The sequence below is a fragment of the Camelus ferus genome, chromosome 25, assembly GCF_009834535.1.
Source record: "Camelus ferus isolate YT-003-E chromosome 25, BCGSAC_Cfer_1.0, whole genome shotgun sequence".
Taxonomy (NCBI): Eukaryota; Metazoa; Chordata; class Mammalia; order Artiodactyla; family Camelidae; genus Camelus; species Camelus ferus.
In genome coordinates, this window is record NC_045720.1 from 37,653,010 (window position 1) to 37,673,780 (window position 20,771).

The 20,771-nt window shown below is 32.7% G+C and overlaps 1 protein-coding gene across 1 annotated transcript in view; it reads left to right on the forward strand.

Moving 5' to 3' along the window:
• C25H8orf88 (chromosome 25 C8orf88 homolog) overlaps positions 1 to 20,771 on the forward strand; it is a 32,165-nt gene that overhangs the window by 8,816 nt on the left and 2,578 nt on the right. The window contains exons 4-5 of the mRNA XM_032467634.1: positions 8,173 to 8,242; positions 19,125 to 19,231. Coding sequence (XP_032323525.1) covers positions 8,173 to 8,242; positions 19,125 to 19,231 — 177 coding nt within the window. The remainder of the gene's footprint in view (positions 1 to 8,172; positions 8,243 to 19,124; positions 19,232 to 20,771) is intronic.

A 20,771-nucleotide genomic window follows, 5' to 3' on the forward strand; every position in this document is an offset into this window, starting at 1 on the left:
CACCAATTTCAAATCTAAATATTTTACTATATTTGTTTTAGAAAAAATTTTTTAAACCTTACAGATTAGTTAAAAACACCTGTATGTCCCTGCACCATCCCCGTCCCTTCCTGCACTTCCCCAAGGGAACTGTGCTCAGTTTGTTATTGCTTCCATGAATGTGCTTTCTGCTACAACAAACAGAATTGTTTTAACAATTTTATAATTTTACATAAATAGTATTTTACCCACATATGTTTTTCCACATTTTTTTGCATTTAGGATTATGTTTAAAGTTTTCTAATTTAATTTTTTGACTTGACTAGTCACAAATCTAAAAATTCAAAACATTATAAAATGATATTTAGTGAAGTTTCCCTCCAATCTTTATCCCTCTGTCACCTCTTTCCTCTGATTAACCATTTACCACTTTCTTATCTAGATACTTCCAGAAATACATTATGTATGCACAAGCACAAGTACATTCATAAATGGAATACTAAGCAGCTATTAAAGTGAATAAAGTAGTTCTGTATGTGCGGATACTGAAAAATATCTTTATATATTTATTAAGATACCACATTTTTTGTTCCATTTTTGTTCACGGGCATGACACTTTTTTCTATTTTATAATAAATACTACATCTATCTGTATGTTATAGTTTATACACGTTTGAGAGATTCTCTGCAGTATGAAACTAGAGTAGATTTGCTGTATGCTGCCAAATTACTCTCCAAAATTACTCTCCACAGTGAGTTGTACAAGCAGTGTATGAAGGACTCTGATTTTTTATGTCCTTACCTTCTTATTGTCAGACTTTTACTCCTTTTTTTGTGTTAATTGGTGAGAAATATATCTTTTTGTTTTTAATTTTTAATTCTTTATTACTTTAAAGTGGACCATCTTTTCCTATGTTTAATTTGGCCATTTGGATTTTCTCTTTTGTGAATTACCAGTTCAAAATCCTTTGTCCATTTTTTTCTTGGTCTATGAGAGAATTGCTTATTTTTTGTGGTGTTTTTGTGTAAGATGTATAAAATCTTAACGTAATCATATTATCAATCTTTTTCTTTATGATTTCACTTTGTATGTCATTGTTTATGAAGTCTTCCCAACCCTAAGATCAAAAGATATTTTTCCTACATACTCTTCCAAAAGCTTTAAAGTTTTGCTTTCATATTTAGGCATATAGTCTATATGAAATTAGTTTTTGTATGATATGAGATAGAAATCTACTTTTTCATATAGATGACCAGTATAAAGCATAATTCATTGAATAATCCATTCTTTTCATACAGATTTATGCTGTCTTTATTGTATAAGTTTCATATGAGTAGGGCCTGTTTCTGGACTCTATTCTCTACCATTGATCTATTTGTGTATTGGTGTCAATACCATGCAATCTTAATTACTCTTGCTTTATATTAATTTTTTAAGTCATTGTAATGTTTTGTTTTATCTGTTCTAGCAGCTAATATTTCTCTAATTAATACAATAGTAATATTCATTGCTCTCTTTGGAATCCTTGACCTTCTTTTAGAAACTTTATAATGTAAAAAAGGTATATTAATACTATAAATTTTATAGAGAAAAATAAGTTAATTAACTTTACTTCTAAGCTTAAAGTTTTGTCTGCTGCATCAATTATAACGCAGAAGCTACCAGAACCTGTGTCAGAGATCTCACATAATTTATAATAAAGGACACTTTTTACTAACTCTGTATTTTTTAAAACCAGCTTTATTAAAGTAAATGTACATACAGTGAAATGAGCCCTTTTATTCAGTGAGTTTTGACAAATATATAATACCTCATATAAGCAACTCCACAGTGAAGATATAGAACATTTTCATTTTCCCCAAAAATGTTCTTTTTCCCCTTTGCAGTCATTTACCTTCCTCACTTCCACTAATTCCAGTGCTCTCTTCTGCTCCAGGCATCCACTGATCTGCTTTCTTTAATTATAAATTAGTTTTGGCTGTTCTAAAATTTCACATAAATGAAATCACACAATATATACTCTTTGGTGTTAGATTTTTATTTTTTTGCTCAGCATAATGTTTTTGAGATTAGTTTGAGATTGTTTCTTTTTAATTTGAAACAGTATTCTGCTGTATGAATATAGGACAGTTTATTCATCAGTTGATGGACATTGAATTGTATCTAGTTTTGGATTATTATGAATGATGCTGCTGTGGAAATTGTGTTCAAGTCTTTGTGCGGGCATACACATAATACCCAGGAGTGGATCTGATGGGTCATATGATAAGTTTGTTTAGCTTCATAAGAAACTGCCAAAATGTTTCCCAAAGTGGTGGTACCATCTTACATTCCCACCAGCGGTGTGTATTGGGCCTCTCCAATACTTGGTATAGTCAGTATTTTTATTTTTAGCCATTTCAGTGTGTGAGTACTTGTATCTCATTATATTTTAAATTTGCATTTTTCTAATTAATGAGATTGAGCATTTTATCATGAGTTTATCTGCCATCTGCATTTTTCCTTTTGGTCTGTTCAGATCTTTTGTGTGTTTTTAATATTTGAATTCTTTGTCTTTGTCACTGAATCATAAGAATTTGTTGAAAATCAGTGTATCATACAAATGTGAATTTATTTCTAAACTCTGTTATGTTCTATTGATTTATATGTCTTATTTTTTCCAGCTTTGTTGAGATATAATTGACATATAATATTGTATAAGTTTATGGTGTAGAATGTGATGATTTGATACATGTGTATGTTGCAAAGTGTTTACCACAATGAGTTAACACGTCTTTCATTTCACATAATTACTTTCTTGTGGTTTGGTTGTTTTTTTTTTTAATGGTGAGAACATTTAAGATTTACCCTCCTAGCAACTTTCAATACAGTACAGTACTGTTAACTATAGTCACCATACTGGCATCTAATCCCTCTATATGTCTATCTCTAGGGCAGTATCACACTTTATAGACTGCTGTAGCTTTCTGATAAGTCTTGAAATCACGTAGCGAAAGTTCACTAACTTTCTTCTTTTTCAAATTTGTCTCTGCTATTTTGGGTCCTCTGCTTTTCCACAGTTTTAAATGAGCATGCCAATTTCTACAAAAAAGCCTACTGGAATTTTGATTGAGTTTAAAGATTAACTTGAGAAGAATTAACATCTTAACAATATTGAGTCTTCTAATCCATAAACATGAGACTTTTCTCTGTGTTATATATATATTTCAACACAGAGTTCTTGAACATCTTTTGTCAAATTTTTAAGCATTTTTTTTGTAAGTGGTATTTTTTGTAAATTTCAAATTCCACATGTTGGTTGCTGGGATACAGAAATGCTATTGATTTTTTATATTGAATTTGTTAAACTCACTTCTTAGATCTCATTGCCTTTTGTAGAGTATTCCTTCCCAGTTTTGCTCTATTTGAATAATTTTACTTTAGCTTCTACTATAAATACACAAGACATTGCTACTATTTTTGCTTTTATATATTATCGTTTAAAATAATGTTTAAAAATAAAAGAATGAATTGTACTTGACCTTCATTTTAGTTCCAGCACTCTTAATTTCTTTGTGAAAATCCATGTTTATGTCTGGTATTATCGTCCTTCCTTCTTTTAATCTTTCGCTCTTTATTATTACCTCATAAAAAAGTACTTGAAAGCTTCAATTTAAAAGAACAGTTCATTATTCTCTTTCATGGCTTTGTGGGCTAACTAGGGTACATGGCTATTTTTCAGTACTGTGGTTGCAGTCAGATAGCATCTAGGCCCGGAGTGCTTTAAAGTCGTGGCTGGACAAGACGGCCTGAGGCCCACTCCCGTGGCTGCTGGTTGATGCTGGCTGTTGGCTTAGAGTTCAGCTGCTCCTGTAGAGAGGAGGGAGCACTTACAAATGGCCTCTCCAAGTGGTGTGGGCTCTTCACAGCGCCACATCTAGGTTTCAAAACTAAGGCCTGGAAACCAGCACAATGCCATGTCTGTCGTATTAGGTTGGTATGAGCAGCCACAGAGCTTGCTCAGATTCAAGGGGAGGAGATGAAGAGTTTACCTGCTGATGGGAGGAATTTCAAAAATTGGTGGCCATCTTCGATCTATTTAAGAGTAACATGAATTTCCTTTCATCTGTATTGCCAATTCATGGCCTTTGTCCGTTCTTTTTTAGAGGCTTCCCCCACCACTGTTTCCTAGGAGCTCTTTTTCTCTACAGAAATTAGGTCTTTGTGAGTTACAGTATTTTTCCTGTTTACCTCTTGTCTTCTGATAGTGTTTACAAACTTAACGCTTTAAATTTTCATTCTAGGAATGGATGTTGAAATGAATTTATCTCTTTCCCATTCTCCTTCCTTTTCTCAGTCGTTTAAGATGAGTAGCAGGGGCTGGGAATGTTTTTGCTATAAAAATGAAAAGGCCAAATTGAATATCTGGATATGCAGATTAGGTATTCAGTACCACAAATTACTAAGAGCCTTGACCTGAAATTAAAAAACAAAAGCAAAAAACAACACACTGTGTTTATTGTGCTTTACTCAAGCCTGTTCAACTTTTTTTTCATTTCCTAAACAAGCCATATTATCCCATGCTTTCCAGCACAAGGCAGCTTTTCTTCCATACACATTCATTTTTCACTCATCAGCCAGCCTAACCCCTGTCTCCTACCTCCTACAAGTGTTTAAGCATCACTTCATATGTAAAGCCTTTTCTGAAACTTCTAAGTTGTATTTGATACCCCTTCCTTCCACTGCACTTTCTGCATGTCTTTATTATAGAAATTCTCAAATTTTATTGTAATTTGCTGTTTTATTTTTCTGCCTATTTTAGTTGACAAATACAAATTGAATATATTTAGGTTGTACAACATGTTTTTTTAAAAGGTATGCAACCTGATGATATACATAAATATAATATACATATACATATACTTTGTGATATGATTGCCACAAAATGTCACGTCACATGGTTATTTTTTGTGTGAGTGGGAAGAACACTGAAGATCTACTTTCTCAGGGAATTTCAAATACACAATACAATATTAATTATAATCACCCTGCTGTGTATTAGATCCCCCAAACTTGCTCATCTTATAACTGAAAATTTGTACCCTTTGACCAACATCTTCCTATTTCCCCACTCCTCAGCTCTTGGCAGTCAGTCACCATGCTGTTATCTGAGTCCATGAGTCTGACTCTTAGATTTCATATATATGTGAGATTTGTCCTTCTGTGTCTGACTTACTTCACTTATTACAGTGTTCTCCAGGTTCATCTGGTATTGCAAATGGCAGAATTTTCTTTCTTTCTTTCTTTCTTTCTTTCTTTCTTTCTTTCTTTCTTTCTTTCTTTCTTTCTTTCTTTCTTTCTTTCTTTTCTTTCTTTTCTTTCTTTTCTTTTCTTTTCTTTTCTTTTCTTTTCTTTTCTTTCTGGCTGAATAATACTCCATTATATGTGTATATATGTGTCTATATCTCTATCTGTCTTTCTGATCACATTTTCTTTATCCATTCATCCACTGATGGACACTTAGGTTGTTTCCATATCTTGGCTACTGTGAATAATGCTACAATGAAGATAGGAGTGCACTGTCTTTAAGATGGTTGATTTCATCCCCTTTGGCTGACGTAGGATTGTTGGGTCATATGATAAGTCAATTTTTAACTTTTTTGAGGAAATTCCACACTGTTTTCCATAATGGCTGTACCAATTTATATTCCCACCAATAGTGTACAAGAATTCCTTTTTCTCCCATTCTTGCCACTACTTGTTATTACTTATCTTTTTGATAATAGTCATCCTAACAGATGTGAGGTGGTATCTCATTGTAGTTTTGATTTACATTATCCTGATGATTAGTGATGTTGACCATCTTTTCATGTACCTGTTGGCCATTTCTATGTCTTCTTTGGAAAAATATTTATTCAAGTCCTCTGACCATTTTTAATAAGTTTTTTTTACTTTTGTGTTGTATGGTTCCTTATATGTCTTGATATGTATAACTCCTTATTGGATATATTGTTCACAGATATTTTCTCCTAGTTGCCTTTTCGTTGTGTTGTTTCTTTTGCTGTGCAGAAGATTTTTAGTTTGATGTAATTTCATTACTTATATTTACTTTTGTTGCTAGTACTTTTAGTGTCATATCCAAAAATATCATTGTCATGACCAACGTCAAGGAGCTTTTTCCTCTATGTTTTCTTCTAGGAGTTTTATGGTTGCTGGTCATAGATTTGTCTTTAATCTGCTTTGAGTTCATTTTTGTGTGTAATGCAAGGTAAGGTTCCAGGTTCATTCTTTTGCATGTAAATATTCAATTTTCTCAAAACTGTTTTTTGAAGAGACTGCTCCTTCTCCATTGTGTATTCTTGGCTCCTTTGTCAACGATTAGTTAAATATATATGCATGGATTTATTTCAGGGCTTCCAATTATGTTATATTAGTCTGTGTGTCTATTTTTCTGCCAATACTGGACTGTATTGATTATTACAGCTTTGTAATATAGTTTGAAATTAGGAAGTGTGATGCCTCCCTTTTTGTTCTTCTTACTCAAGATTACTTTGGCTACTCAGGGTCTCTTGGGGTTCCATATGAATTTTAGGACTTTTTTTTCTATTTCTATGAAAAATGCTATTGGGATTTTGAAAGGGATTGCATTGAATCTGTAGATCATTTTGGATAGTATGGACAGTAATCTTCCAGTTAGTGAATGTGGGATATCTTTTCATTTATTTATGTCATTGTCAATTTCTTTAATCAGTGTCTTATAATTTTTCATGTACAGATATTTCATCTCCTTGGTTAAATTTATTCCTGAGTATTTTGTTCTTTTGATACTCTCTTTTTGAAAGAGAGATTGTTTTCTTGATTTTTTAAATTACAATTTGATTTTAGGTCTTGTATTTAAGTAGTATTTTGTATATGGTGAAGAGGGTGTCTGCTGAAATTTTCAAATTAAAAAAACTAAGGACCATATAATTTATATTATAGTTATTAAATCTAACAGAACTTTGGAGAGCTAGAACCTTTGGTATTTTTAAAATTTCTTTTCTGCTTCTACTTAAAAATTTAAAAATTCTAAAATTCGATTATTTTTTCTGATTTATTCTGACGTCTGAGTAGTGGAGAATTACCTCATTATGCTTCATTGAATCATAGGGTAGATAATTAACCCTTTTGACTTTAGGCAAATTACCTTGGTGGAATTTGCAGATATATAAGGAATGGGCCACAACCTGCTAATGCAGTGATTGATGGAGCAGAGATATTTTATTCTTAGAGATAGATGTCTCCAAAGAAACCTACCTTGGTGAATTACTGTGGTCCAGGGTCAGGTTTACCATTTGCTACCTGACTTTTTGTCAGCATAAGGGGAGATCATCTCTTAGGGGTAGATCTTATGGACCAAAATCATGAAAATCATTTATAAAATCAGAAAACGTATTATTTTATAATAAGAAATTTTTCTGTCTTGTGCTCTGGGATTCTGTTATTGTTTCCAATATTGTATTATCTGCTCTCTGGAGATTTATGGGAAGCTGACTTGTAATCAGAATATTTCTTGGTGAGCCTGGAATCAAAAGAAGAGGCAGGAGTTTAAACATCTTTTTTTTTTTAATGTCATAAGATTAGTTTAGCCAATCTCATAATAAAGATGGTCCTACAAGAAGGACTGGAAAACTGGGCTAAGCCTTCACCCTTCTCAGGATATTGAGCTCTGCCAATATTTCTGCTTTCTCTTTGCCTCATTGGATAAAACAACTTTTTTCTTATTTCCACTATTTCCAAAGTGTTAGGTAAAACAGACCATATGCTTGTAAACTGACATTATGAATTACTCACATGAGATAAAAAAATACTCTAATATTATTATTGTAGGTTTTTATGAATAAATATGTTTTTTATTAACTAAAACCTATTTTTAATTACTTTGAAATTATTTATCTTTAGAATTAAATAATTCATCTTTGACTTTATTTTCCCTTTCAAAAATACTTATAATGATGACAAAAAAAAGTTGTATGTGAATATATTTTGAAAGATATTTCTATTATTTTTAATAAGAAGCATTCTTAATAAGGTTTTAGGGCTTATCCAAAGCCCTAAAATGTGTCTTGACTAATACTTTGATTGTTTAGGAAAATATGTTCAGATGGTGTAAAAAAGAGGTTATATAAAATTTTAAAACCTTCATCAAAAAGTATATTTTCTTCTTTCAACAGTATAAGACAAATGGAATACAAGCCTTTTCTCAAGGTCTTAATGAACAACATCAGTCTCCAGTTAAAAAAGGTAAATTTTTACCATAATTTCCAACTTTCATAAGAGTCTAAGCATTCATGCAAAGTTAATATTTGCTTAGCTGCAAACCTTGTGTACCTAATAAATTTTATAATATTCTTTTGGTTGATTTCTGTCTATATTGGTCAAGCTATAGATTTGACTGCTCTAAAGGAGAGACCATAACATCAGTGGCTTAAATAAGATAGAAATTTATTGCTCTATCTTCTGTGTCATGTAAAATTTTGAGCTGTGTATATACTTATTCTAATCTGTGAAGTTGCTACTGGCCCCAGTGTTATACTGTCTTGCTGCTTTACCCTCTTCCATGCATGGCTTCTGTCTCGTTATCCAAGATGACTGCCTCTTTTCCAGCTACCATGTTCCCTTCCTAGCCATCAGGAAGGAGGAAAGGAGGAAGAAGTTTCTGTGTAAAAGTATGACCCAGGTGTTGCATACATCACTTTCACCTAATGTTTCATTGGCCAGAACTTAGGAACACTGTACAAAGGAAACTGAAAAATATAATCTTTAGCTTTTCAGCCAGCTAATTCTATTACTGAAGCAGAAAGGAAGAGAACTGCTCTTCTCTTGGAATAACCAATAGTCTCTCCCACATTTGCTACTTTTTAATAAAATAAAGATTGTTAATAATTTAGTTTCTTAATTTTTTACAAATAATCTATCTAATTTAAAAGTTACTGGTTATGAAAATATTCTATTAGCATTTTCTTCTAGTATTTCCATTTTTCTAAATAAAATACTTGAATTGTTTCCGTATTTCTCATTTTTTGATATATATTGACGACCTCTTTTGGAAAATGAGAACTTATATCTTCCACATCAGTCCCCTCACTTCTTTGACCCTTCTATCTACCCTTCCCCCTACATAATTACTTCAAAAGTTTCAGTTAAAGCATTATCACTCTTTATATTATATGACTGTAAATACAATTGCTTAGATGAGAGGTGCATATCTGTGTTTCATACAATCCATAATTTTTTTTTATTGAAGTATGGTTGATTTACAAAGTTGTGTTAGTTTCTGGTGTACAGCATAGGTGATTCAGTTATAAATATATATATAGTTTTTCCATATTCTTTTTCAATTTAGGTTATTAGAAGCTATTGAATATAGTTCCCTGTGCTATACAGTAGGACCTTGTTGTTTTATCTATTTTGTATGTTGTAGTTAGTATCTGCTAATTCCTAACTCTTAATTTATCCCTCCCCCCGAGTCCCATCAATTTTCCTGGAACTAATGTTTGCCTTCTTTTTCTGTGTAACTATTGTTAACCTTTCCCCTCCAGTGCTCCAACAACTCTGCCACATTTACCTAAGATATTTTCCTTATAGTCATGTATGTCAGTTGGTATATTTTCCCTTGGAGAGACTTTTTTTTTTTAAGAATCCTCCATCATCCTCTTCCAGTATGGATTCGTTACTCTTCAGTACTGCTTTGAAGCTGTTGTCCTGGAATGAACTTTTACTGTTATCTTGGGACATCCCCTTTGCAATTCTTAGGTTTCTTTTTTTCTTCTTTTTTATTGATGTAAAACTCACCATTTAAACCATTTTAAATGTACAGTATTGTGCAGCCATCACCATTAATTCCAAAACATTTTTACCACCCCCCTAAAGAAACCTCAGACCCATTTAGCAATACTCCTCATTCTCTCCTCTGCCCAGCCACTGGCAAACACTAATCTGCTTTTTGTCTTTATGGATTTACTTATTTGGGACATCTCATTTAATGGAATTATAAAATATGTGACCTTTTGTGTTTGGCTTCTTTTACTTACCATAAGATTTTCAAGGTTCATCCATGTGTAGCATATACCAGTACTTCATTCCTTTTTATGGATGAATAATATTCCATTGTATAGATAAGCCACATTTTGTTTATTTCTCAATCGATGGACATTTGGGTTGTTTTTACTTTTTGGCTATAATGAATAATGTTGCTATGAATATTTCTGTGCAAGTTTTTGTTTGAATACCTGTTTCCATCTCCCTGGATATATGCCTATAAGTAGATTTCCCAGGTCATGCGGCAGTTCTGGGTTTAACTTGACTTACCTGCAAATGTGCTGATTCTTCTGCCTGCTTGTATCTGCTGTTGAACCCTTCTCGTGAATTCTTCACTTGAATTATTAAACTTCTTCTTCTCCAGAATTTCTGTTTGATTCCTTTTTACAATTTCCATTTCTTTATTGATATTTTTCTATTTAGCAAGACACTTTTCTCATAATTTCCTTTAGCTCTCCGGAAATGCTTACAATAGTTTATTTAGAGTCTTTCTCTAGTAAGTCCAATATCTATGCTTCTTCAGGGAAATTTTTTATCAATTTATTTTTCTCCTGTGTATGGGCCACAGTTTCTTCATTCTTTAAATGCCTTATATTTTTTGTTGTTGTTGAAAACTGGATATTTTGAGTATTGCAATGTGCTAACTGTGAAAATCAGATTTTCTCCCCTTCTTAGGGTCTGTTATCGCTTATTGTAATTGTTTTGTGTTTGTTTAGTGACTTTCCTGAACTAATGTTATGAAGTATGTATTTGTCATGTGTGGCCACGCAAGTGTTTTTTGTGGTATGTTCAGTCAGCTAATGATTTGGCATAGATTTCCTTCAGTGCCTAAACCCAACAAACAAAAAAAATAGATTGTGGCGATGTTTGCACAACTCTGAATATGCTAAAAATAATTCAGTTGTACACTCAAAATGAGTGAATTGTATAATATGTAAATTATACCTCAGTAAAGCCCTGGAGGAGGAGGAAGGGGAGGAAAAGGAGCACTGGCAGAACTCTGCCTAGTAGTGCTGTCGAAAGCTGCTGAGTGAGACGTCCTGCGGCAGGGGGTGAATCTGCAAGTCAGGAGCCTGGGCTTAGGGAACTCACAAGAACAAGCTGCGTTTCCCTTGTACTGATTAAATATAGAATTTGATTTTAAAATACTGCAGGTTGAAAATTATTTTCATTATGAATTTTTAAGGCATTTTGCTTCATTTCTAGCTGTCTCTATTAATTGGCTTTTGATTCTGTAAAGTCCAGTGCCCCCAACCCCTCAAGGCCCTTAGTAAATGGCTTTGTTTTTTATTTGTTTTTTCGTTTGTTTTGTTTTGCTGTTGGTGCTCTGGAAATATTTTGGATTTTGTGTTTATCTTTGGTTTTCTGAAATTTTCTAATGTTGTACTTTTGTGTAGCCTTTTTTTTTTTCCCAGTGTTTTTTCCAGAGAATTTGGTGAACTTCAGTTTCAAGACTTGGGTTCTTCTGATGTGGAAATTCGTGGCTATTTCTTTGATAATGTTTCTTTTCTCCATTTTCTGTGTGTTCTCTTCCTAAAACTATTATATTAGTAATATGTTAGTAATATTAGCCTACTTGATTCTCTAGTTGGTTCTCTGATTTTCTTATATTTTATTTCTTATTTTCCATCTTCTTATCTTTTGGGTTTACTTCCTAAGCCCTTCCTCAGCCTTCCTCAGTTTTTTTATCTGGCAGCACAGTCCAGAGAGCAACTTGGAATTGAGTATTAGCTATTAGTTCTTTTAAAAGCCACTGGAAAATCCTCATTCACTTCTTCCACATTATGTAGCAACAACAACTGCACAATCTCTCCCTTCCTCCTTCCCTTTTTTCGTTCTCTAAAATCAGACTCTTTAGCCCCCAGTTCCCCTTCCTTTTTAAAGGATCTCTATTGAGGTATTAGCCCCCAGTTCCCCTTCCTTTTTAAAGGATCTCTATTGAGGTATACTTTGCATGTAACAAGCTTCACTATTTTAAGTATGCATTTTATTGTCTTTTTAGTAAATTTGCAGTTTGTGCAACCATCAGCACAGCTAAGTTTTAGAACATTTTCATCAGCACAAAAAGAACCCTGTACACATTTGCAGTCAATCCCAAGCCCCAGTCCCAGCCCCAGGTAACTTGATACTAATCGCTGTCTATCTCTGCTGATCTGCCTCTTCTGGAAATTTCATGTAAATGGAATCATATAATATGTAATATTTTGCCTATGACTTCTTCTATTTAACATCAATAGTTTCTTCCTTTTAATTACTGAATAAATATTCCATTCTATAGCTATATCACATTTTGTTTATGTACCAGTTGATGGACATTTTTATTGCTTTTAATTTTGACTAGAATTTCATAATGTTCCTGTGAACATTCCCATAAAAGTTTTTGTGTGAACGTAGAGTTTCATTTCTCTTGGCGAAAAGTGGGAATATTATGTCATATGGTAAGTGTTTATGTAACTTCAAGACGAATTCTTTTCAGTGACTGTATCACTAGCAATATCTGCAAATTCTAGTTTCTCAGAGTTTTTACAATTTATTTTGCTTTTATTTCTTTTGCCTTGGGAGACTGATCTAAGAAAATATTGCTGTGATTTATGTCTAAGAATATTTTGCCTGTGTCCTCTTCAAGGAGTTCTGTGATGTCATGTCTTATATTTAGGTCTTTGAATCATTTTGAGTTTATTTTTGTATATGATGTGAGAGAGTGTTCTAACTTCATTGATTTACATGAGGTTGTCCAGCTTTCCCAACCCCACCTGTTGAAGAGGCTTTTCTCCATCATATAGTCTTGCCTCCTTTATCATAGATTAATTAACCATAAGTGTGTGGGTTTATTTCTGGACTCTATTCTGTTCCACTGATCTGTATGTCTGTTTTTGTGACAAAACCACATTGTTCTGACTACTGTAGCTTTGTAGTATTGTCTGGAGTCTGGGAGAAGGGTCATGCTTTCAGTTTTGTTCTTATAAATTCTTATAATAAGAAAATATCTACAGCAAATGACCTAACAAGCCACCTAAAATGCTACAAAAAGAAGAGCAAACTAAACCTATACTAGAAGAAAGGAATTCATAAAAAGGAAAAATCGTCAAAATAGAAAACAATACATACAATTAAAATGCCCAAAACTAGTTCTTTGAAAAGAGAAATAAAACTGACAAATCTCAAGGACAAATTAATTAGTAAAGAAAAAGAACATAAATGAGCAATACCAAGGATAAGAAGGGAGTTATCACCACATATCCTACAGGCATTAAATAGAAAATAAGAGAATAACTTCAGGCCAACAATTGACAACTTGGATGAAATGGATGTACTACAAGTGCTTGTGTGGATGTATTTATTCATTTCCCTTTGGTAGAAAACTAGGAGTGAAACTGCTGGATTATGTGGTAAGTTGGAAATTGGACTCAACTGGAATAGCTAAAACTAAAAAATCATAATGAACTATCAGTATCAAATGGAACTTAATCAAATTTAAAAGCTTTTCACAGCAAATGAACAAAATGAACATCAACATCATCAACAAAATGAAGACAACCTACGCAGTGGGAGGAAATATTTGCCAAAGATGTGGCCGATGGGTCAATATCCAAATATACAAACAGCTCATACAACTCAATAACAAAAACACAAACAACCCAATCAGAAACTGGGTAGAGGACCTAAAAGACACTTCTCTGAAGAAAACATACAGATCGCCAACAGGCAAATGAAAAGATGTTCAACACCATTAATTATTAGAGAAGTGCAAATCCAAACCACAGTGAGGTATCCACCTCATACCCATCAGAATGGCCATTACCAGTAAGTCTACAAATAACAAATGTTGGAGAAGATGTGGAGAAAAGAGAACAAAATTTACACTGTAGGTGGGAATGTAAATTGGTGTAGCCACTAGGGAAAACGGTATGAAGTTTCCTTAAACTATAAATAGAATTACCATATGATACAACAGTCCTACTCCTGGGTGTATATTCAGAAAAAATGAAAACTAATTTGAGAAGATACATGCACGCCAGTGTTCATGGTCGCACTATTTACAATAGTCAAGACATAGAGACAACCCAGGTGCCCACCAACAGACGATTGGCTTAAGGTGTGATATATATACACAGTGGGCTATTTCTCAGCCATAAAAAAGAATGAAATACTGCCATTTGCAGCAACATGGATGGACCTAGAGATTATCATATTAAGTGAAGTAATTCAGAGAAAGACAAATATTTATGTCATCACTTATATATGGTGATGATGTCTGAAAGTAACACAAATGAATCTATATGTAAAACAGAAAGAGACTCACTCACAGACATAGAAAAAAAAACTTACGGTTACCAAAGGGCAAAGGGAGAGATGGAAGGATAAATTATTACATGTAATAACCTTAATGGAAAATAATCTGAAAAAAATATGTATAAACAAATCACTTTGCTGTTCACCTGAAACTAACACAATATTGTAAATCAACTATACTTCAATTTAAAAAAAGAATTTATAAGTTTCCCTCGGAGCACGTTTTAGCTGCACTCCACCAATTTTGACATGTTATACGTTCTTAGTTAAATGTATTTTAAATTTCTTCATTATTTTATCTTTGACTTGTGAATAATTGAGAAGTATATTATTTAATTTCCAAGATATTTGAGGTTTTTCTGGGTATCTTATTGATAGATTTCTTGATTTACTATGTTCTATATGATTTCAAGCTTCTTTAATTTATTTTATTTTTACTATTTAGCATTTTTGTTGTTGAGGTAAAGTTGATGTATACATTACATTAGTTTCAGGGTTATGACATAATGATTTGATACTTGTATATTTTGGGAAATGATCACCTCAATAAATCTAGTTAACATCTGTTACCATACATAGTTAATTTTTTTCTTTTGTGATGAGGACTTTTAAGATTTACTCTCTTAGTGACTTTCAAATATGCAATACAGTACTATTAACTATAGTCACCATGATGTACATTACATCCGTAGGACTTATTTTATAACTGGAAATGTGTACCTTTTTACCTCCTTCACCCACTTTACCCACTCCCTACTCCCACTGCTGGCAACCACCAATCTGTATAAGTTCATGGTTTTTTGTTTTAAGATTCTATGTATAAGTGAGGTCATACAGTATTTGTGTTTCTCTGTCTGACTTAGCATAATGCCCTCAAGTTCTATCCATGTGTTGCAAATGGCAAGATTTCCCTTTTTTTTATGGCTGAGTAATATTCCTCTGTGTGTGTGTGTGTGTGTGTGTGTGTGTGTGTGTGTGTGTGTGTGTACACAACATTTGCTTTATCCATTCATCCATCATTGGGTACTTAGATTGTTTCCATATCTTGGCTATTATAAATATGCTGCAATCAACATGGTGGTGCCTATATGCTTTCAAATTATGTTTTTATTTTCTTCAGAAAATGTGGTAGTTCTAATTTTAATTTTAAAGAATCTCCATACTGTTATCCATAATTGTTGCACAAATTTACATTCCGCCAATACTGCACAAGTGTTCCCTTTATTCAACATCCTTGCCAACACTTGTTATTCTTTGTCTTTTTTGATAACACCTTTCTAACGGGTAATATCTCATTGTGATTTTGATTTACATCTTCTGATATTAGTGATGTTGAGCATCTTGTATATGTTGTATATGTTGGCCATCTGTATGTCTTCTTTACAAAAATGTCTATGCAAATCTTCTGCCCATTTTTTTTTTTTAAACTTTTTGTTTTGAACAGTGACATTTGTTTACTTAGGTTTTGGGGGGGTAATTAGGTTAATTGATTGATCTATTCTTAGAGGAGGTACCGGGAATTGATCCCAGGACCTCATACATGCTAGGCATGTGCTCTACCACTTGAGCTATACCCTCCCCCATCTGCCCATTTTTTAATCAGGTTTTTTTTTTATTTGCTATTGTGTGAGTTCTTTATATATTTTGGATAATAGCCCCTTATCAGATATATGATTTGCAAATATTTTCTCCTATTCAGTAAGCTGTCTTTTCATTTTGTTGATGATTTTCTTTACTGTGTAGAAGACTTAGTTTGATGTAGTCACATTCATTTATTTTTCCTTTTTGTTGCCTTTGCTTTTGGCATCAAATCCAAAAAATCATTGCCAAGAGTGATGTCATGGAGCTTACTGCCTATGTTTTCTTCCAGGAGTTTTATGGTTTCAGGTCTTACATTCAGGTCTTTAATCCATTTTGAGTTAATTTTTGTGTATAGTGTAAAGTAGGGGATCCAGTTTCATTCTTCTGCACGTGGCTGTTCAGTTTTCCCAGTACCATTTATTGAAAAGACTGTCCTTTTCCTATTGTATAGTTTTGGCTCCTTTGTTGCATATTAATTGACTGTATATTTGTGGGTTTATTTCTGGGTTCCCTTTTCTGTTCCATTTAGTTATATGTCTGTTTTTAGGCCAAAACCATACAGTTTTGATTACTATAGCTTTATAATATAGTTTGAAATCAGAGAATGTGTTGCTTTCAGCTTTCTTGCTCTTTCTCAAGTTTGTTTTGGTTATTTGGGGTCTTTCATGATTCCATAAAAATTTTTAAATTCTTTGTTCTATTTCTGTGAAAAATGCCATTGGAATTTTGATAAGGATTGCATTGAATCTGTAGATTACTTTGGGTAGTGTGGACATTTTAACAATATTCTTCTAATCCATGAGCACAGAATATTTTTCCATTTATTTTGTCTTCATTTTCTTTAATTAATGTCTTAGAGCATACAGATCTTTCTTTCCTTGATTAAATTTATTCCTAGGCTTTTTTGTTCTTTGATACAACTGTAATTGGGATTGTTTCCTTATTTTATTTTTCTGATAGTTTATTAGTGTCTAAAAATACAGTAGATTTTTATATATTGACTTTGTATCCTACAACTTTACTGGATTCATTTATTAGTCTAACAGTTTTTGGTAGAATCTTTAGTGTTTTCTGTGTTGCCTACAAATAGTGACAGTTTTACCTCTTCCTTTCCAATTTGGATACTTTTAGCTTTTTCTTGCCTAATTGCTCTGGCTAGGACTTCCAATACTATGTTGAATAAAAGTGGTGAGAGTGGCCATTGTTGTCTTGTTCCTCCTCTAAGAAGAAAAACTTTCAGCTTTTCACTAGTGAGTATGATATTAGCTGTGGGCTTGTCATGTATGGCCTTTATTATGTTGAAGAATATTCCTTTTATACCCATTTTTTGAGAATTTTTATCATAAATGGATACTGAATTTTGTCAAATGATTTTTCTGTATCTATTGAGATATCATAAGATTTTTGTCCTTCATTTTGTGATGTAGTATATCACACTGATTGATCTGTGGACATTGAATCATCCTTGTATCCCTGGATTAAATCCTATTTAATCATTCTGTATGATCCTTTTAATGTATTGTTGAACTTGGCTTGCTGTTATTTTTGTTGAGGATTTTTGCATCTATGTTCATCAAAGATACTGGCCTGTAATTTTATTTTCTTCTGGTACCCTTTTCTGGTTTTGTTATCAGGGTGATGCTGGCTTCAAAAAATGAATTTGGGAGTGTTCCCGCCTCTTATATTTTTTGGAAGAGTTGAGGATTGGTATTAATTTTTCTTTGAATGTTTGGTAGAATTTACCAGTGAATCCATCTGGTCCTGAACTTTTGTTTATTGGGAGATTTTTGATTACTGATTTAGTTTCCTTACTAGAGATCAGTCTGTTCATATTTTCTGTTTCTTCATGTTTCAGTCTTAGTAGGTTGTATGTTTCTAGAAACTTATCAGTTTCTTATAGGTTGTCAAGTTTGTTGCATATAACTGTTCATAATACTCTCTTATCCTCTGTATCTCTGTAGTTTCAGTTGTAATGTCTCCTCTTTCATTTATTGTTTTATTTGAGTCCTCTTTGTTCAGACCTTTTAAACTTATTGAGACTTGTTTTATGGCCAACGTATGGTCTGTCTTGGTTACTGTACCATATCTACTTGAATATAATTTGTATTTTGCCATAGATGTAGTTTTTAAAATGTCAGTTAAATCAAGGTGATTTATAGTATCACTAAGATCTGTGTGTTTTCTGTTTTTGTTTTTTTTTTTTTTTTGGTCCACTTACACCAATTGCTGAGGGAGGGTTTTTACAATACCTGGTATTTTTGTGGAATTGTGTATTGACTCCTTTGTTTCTGTCAATTTTTGCTTCATGTATTTTGAAACTCTTTCCCTAGGGACAACACATTGATAATTGTTATCTCTTTATCTAATGTTAAGATAGCCACTCCAGGCTTCTTATTCTTAGTCTTTGAGTGGTATATCTTTTTATGTTCATATACTTTCAACCTGTCTTTATATTTAATGTATATCTCTTGCTGGCAGCATGTAACAGGATCTTCTTTTTTTTATTCATTGTGTCAACTTATGGCCTTTAACTGCAGTGTTTAACCTAGGATTTGTGGCCCTCAGATCAAATGCCTGTTTTGGAAATTAAATTTTATTGGAAGACAGCCACATACTTTATTTGGTTATTATCTGTGCCTGCTTTTCTGCTACAAGACAGAGTTGAGTAGTTGTGACAGAGACTACATGTCCTACAATTCTTCAAATATTTACTCTCTGACCCTTCATGGAAAAATTTTGCTGATTCTGTAGTCCCTGATACACAGTTGGTGTATAGTAAATGTTTCATGAATTGAATTATTTTGATTGTATTAATTTTTTGGTAAGTTAATATAAAGACTAGATATAGGGTTCCATTTTGGCAGGATGTGAATTGCTCAATAGGTGTTAACAGCTGTTAATATAATACAAGATTGCTCTACTAGATAATAACCAGGTAAAAGAAGCCATGTATTACCAGTTTTCTGAAATGGTTCTCTTTCTTTCACTTTTTTCTTGGTTAGTTGGCTTTGTTTCCATGTAAAAAGAAAATTGGAGGCAGTAGATGCTTGTCAGAGCTTTTTCCCCCTTCTCTTTTACATAAACTATTTACCACTTTATAAAATACCGAATAGTTAAGGGACATCCAGGAAGAAATGAAGAAATGAGCCAAAAGGCATTTCGGGAGAGTTCTGCATTTTGTAGCATTACATTTGATGTTTAATATCCACAGAGAGAATCAAATACAGCAGAGATTTCCTGTTGAAGCTCTCAAATGTTTCCATCTGCAGAAAAAAACCAGACTTTCTGCCTGATCATCCCATTGTACTTCAAAAACCAGTAAGTAGTTTTCTAATTTTGTATTGTTTTAATTCTAAGTATCTTTTAAAGATTTTCATAGTGTTTTAAATCTAAAATATTTGTCTTTTAAAAATCTTAACCTTTCTCATTGTGAAATATAATTCAGAAAAGTACCTAAATCTAAATGTATAATATAACCAATTACTGTAATTACCACTCTGGTCAAGAAATAAAATGGAACCATAATATTTTGGAAGTATTTTTCTATTTGAAAGGTCATGGAAAGAAAACCCACGTTATCTTCTAAAAGTTCTATTGTTTTGTTTTTCAATTAACTTTTATAATTTACATACAGTAAAATTGATTGGGGTCAGGTTTTATTTCTTCCTGCATGAACGTCCAGTCATCCTAGAAATGTTTATTGAAAGAATAGTCCTCTTCTACCTTTGTGGCAATATATTTATTTGTGGTCTGTTTCTGGGCTCTGTTCTGTTGAGTTAGTCTTTTTATACAATAAAACATTTACTATTTTTCAACATGTCTTTGCTGTTTCTTAGTCCTTTATAATTTGTGTCACCTTATCGTTGAGTTAGTCTTTTTATACAATAAAACAACTTTACTATTTTTCAACAGTCTTTGCTGTTTCTTAGTCCTTTATAATTTCTGTGTCACCTTATCAAATTCTATCAGAATAAATATGCATAATAAATACGTACATTTAGCTTTTAGGATATTGATTAGGAAGGACATGGGTCTTGGCATTAGGCTTCGGTTCAAGTTTTAGCTCCACTGGTATATGGTTCACACTTAGGAAGTCACTTAACCTTCTTGAACTTCAGTTTTGCAATTGCAGATAAAGGTGATGATCTTTAGTTGTTAGGATTAAATGAAGCGTATGAAAGTACTTTTAGTATGGTATTTCTCTCTCATTATGTACTCAGTAAGTGTTGATTTCCATCTTTTATGACCTTTGGTTCCATTTTGCCTGGAATTTGACTTTCTTTTATTTAGTTTTCATAAACACTATTTTATATAGGTAAAAACATATAAAAGGTATACAGGCATATCTCTGAGATACTGTAGGTTTGGTTCCAGACTACCACAATAAAGCAAACATTGCAATAAAGGGAGTCACATAAATTTTCCCAGTGCATATAGAAGTTCTGTTTACACTATACTGCTGTTAGTTGTGCAGTAGCATTATGTCTTTAAAAATGTACACAACTTAATGAAAAAGTTAGTTAAAAAATGCTAACCAACATCTGAGCCTTCAGCAAGTTGTAATCTTTTTGCCGTAGTAACATCAAAGATAACTGATCACAGATCAACATAACAAATATAATAATAATAATGAAAAAATTTTAAATACTGGGAGAATTACCAAAATACAACTTAGAGATGCAAAGTGAGCAGATGCTGTTGTAAAACTGGTGTCGATAGGCTTGCTCGACACAAAGTTGCCACAATTCTTCAGTTTATAGAAAACACAGTATCAATCAACAAAGCACAGTTAAGCAAGGCGTGCCCGCAGCATAGTGTTGAGGTGAGCCCAGACTATAGGTATGCTGAGAATGCCTCA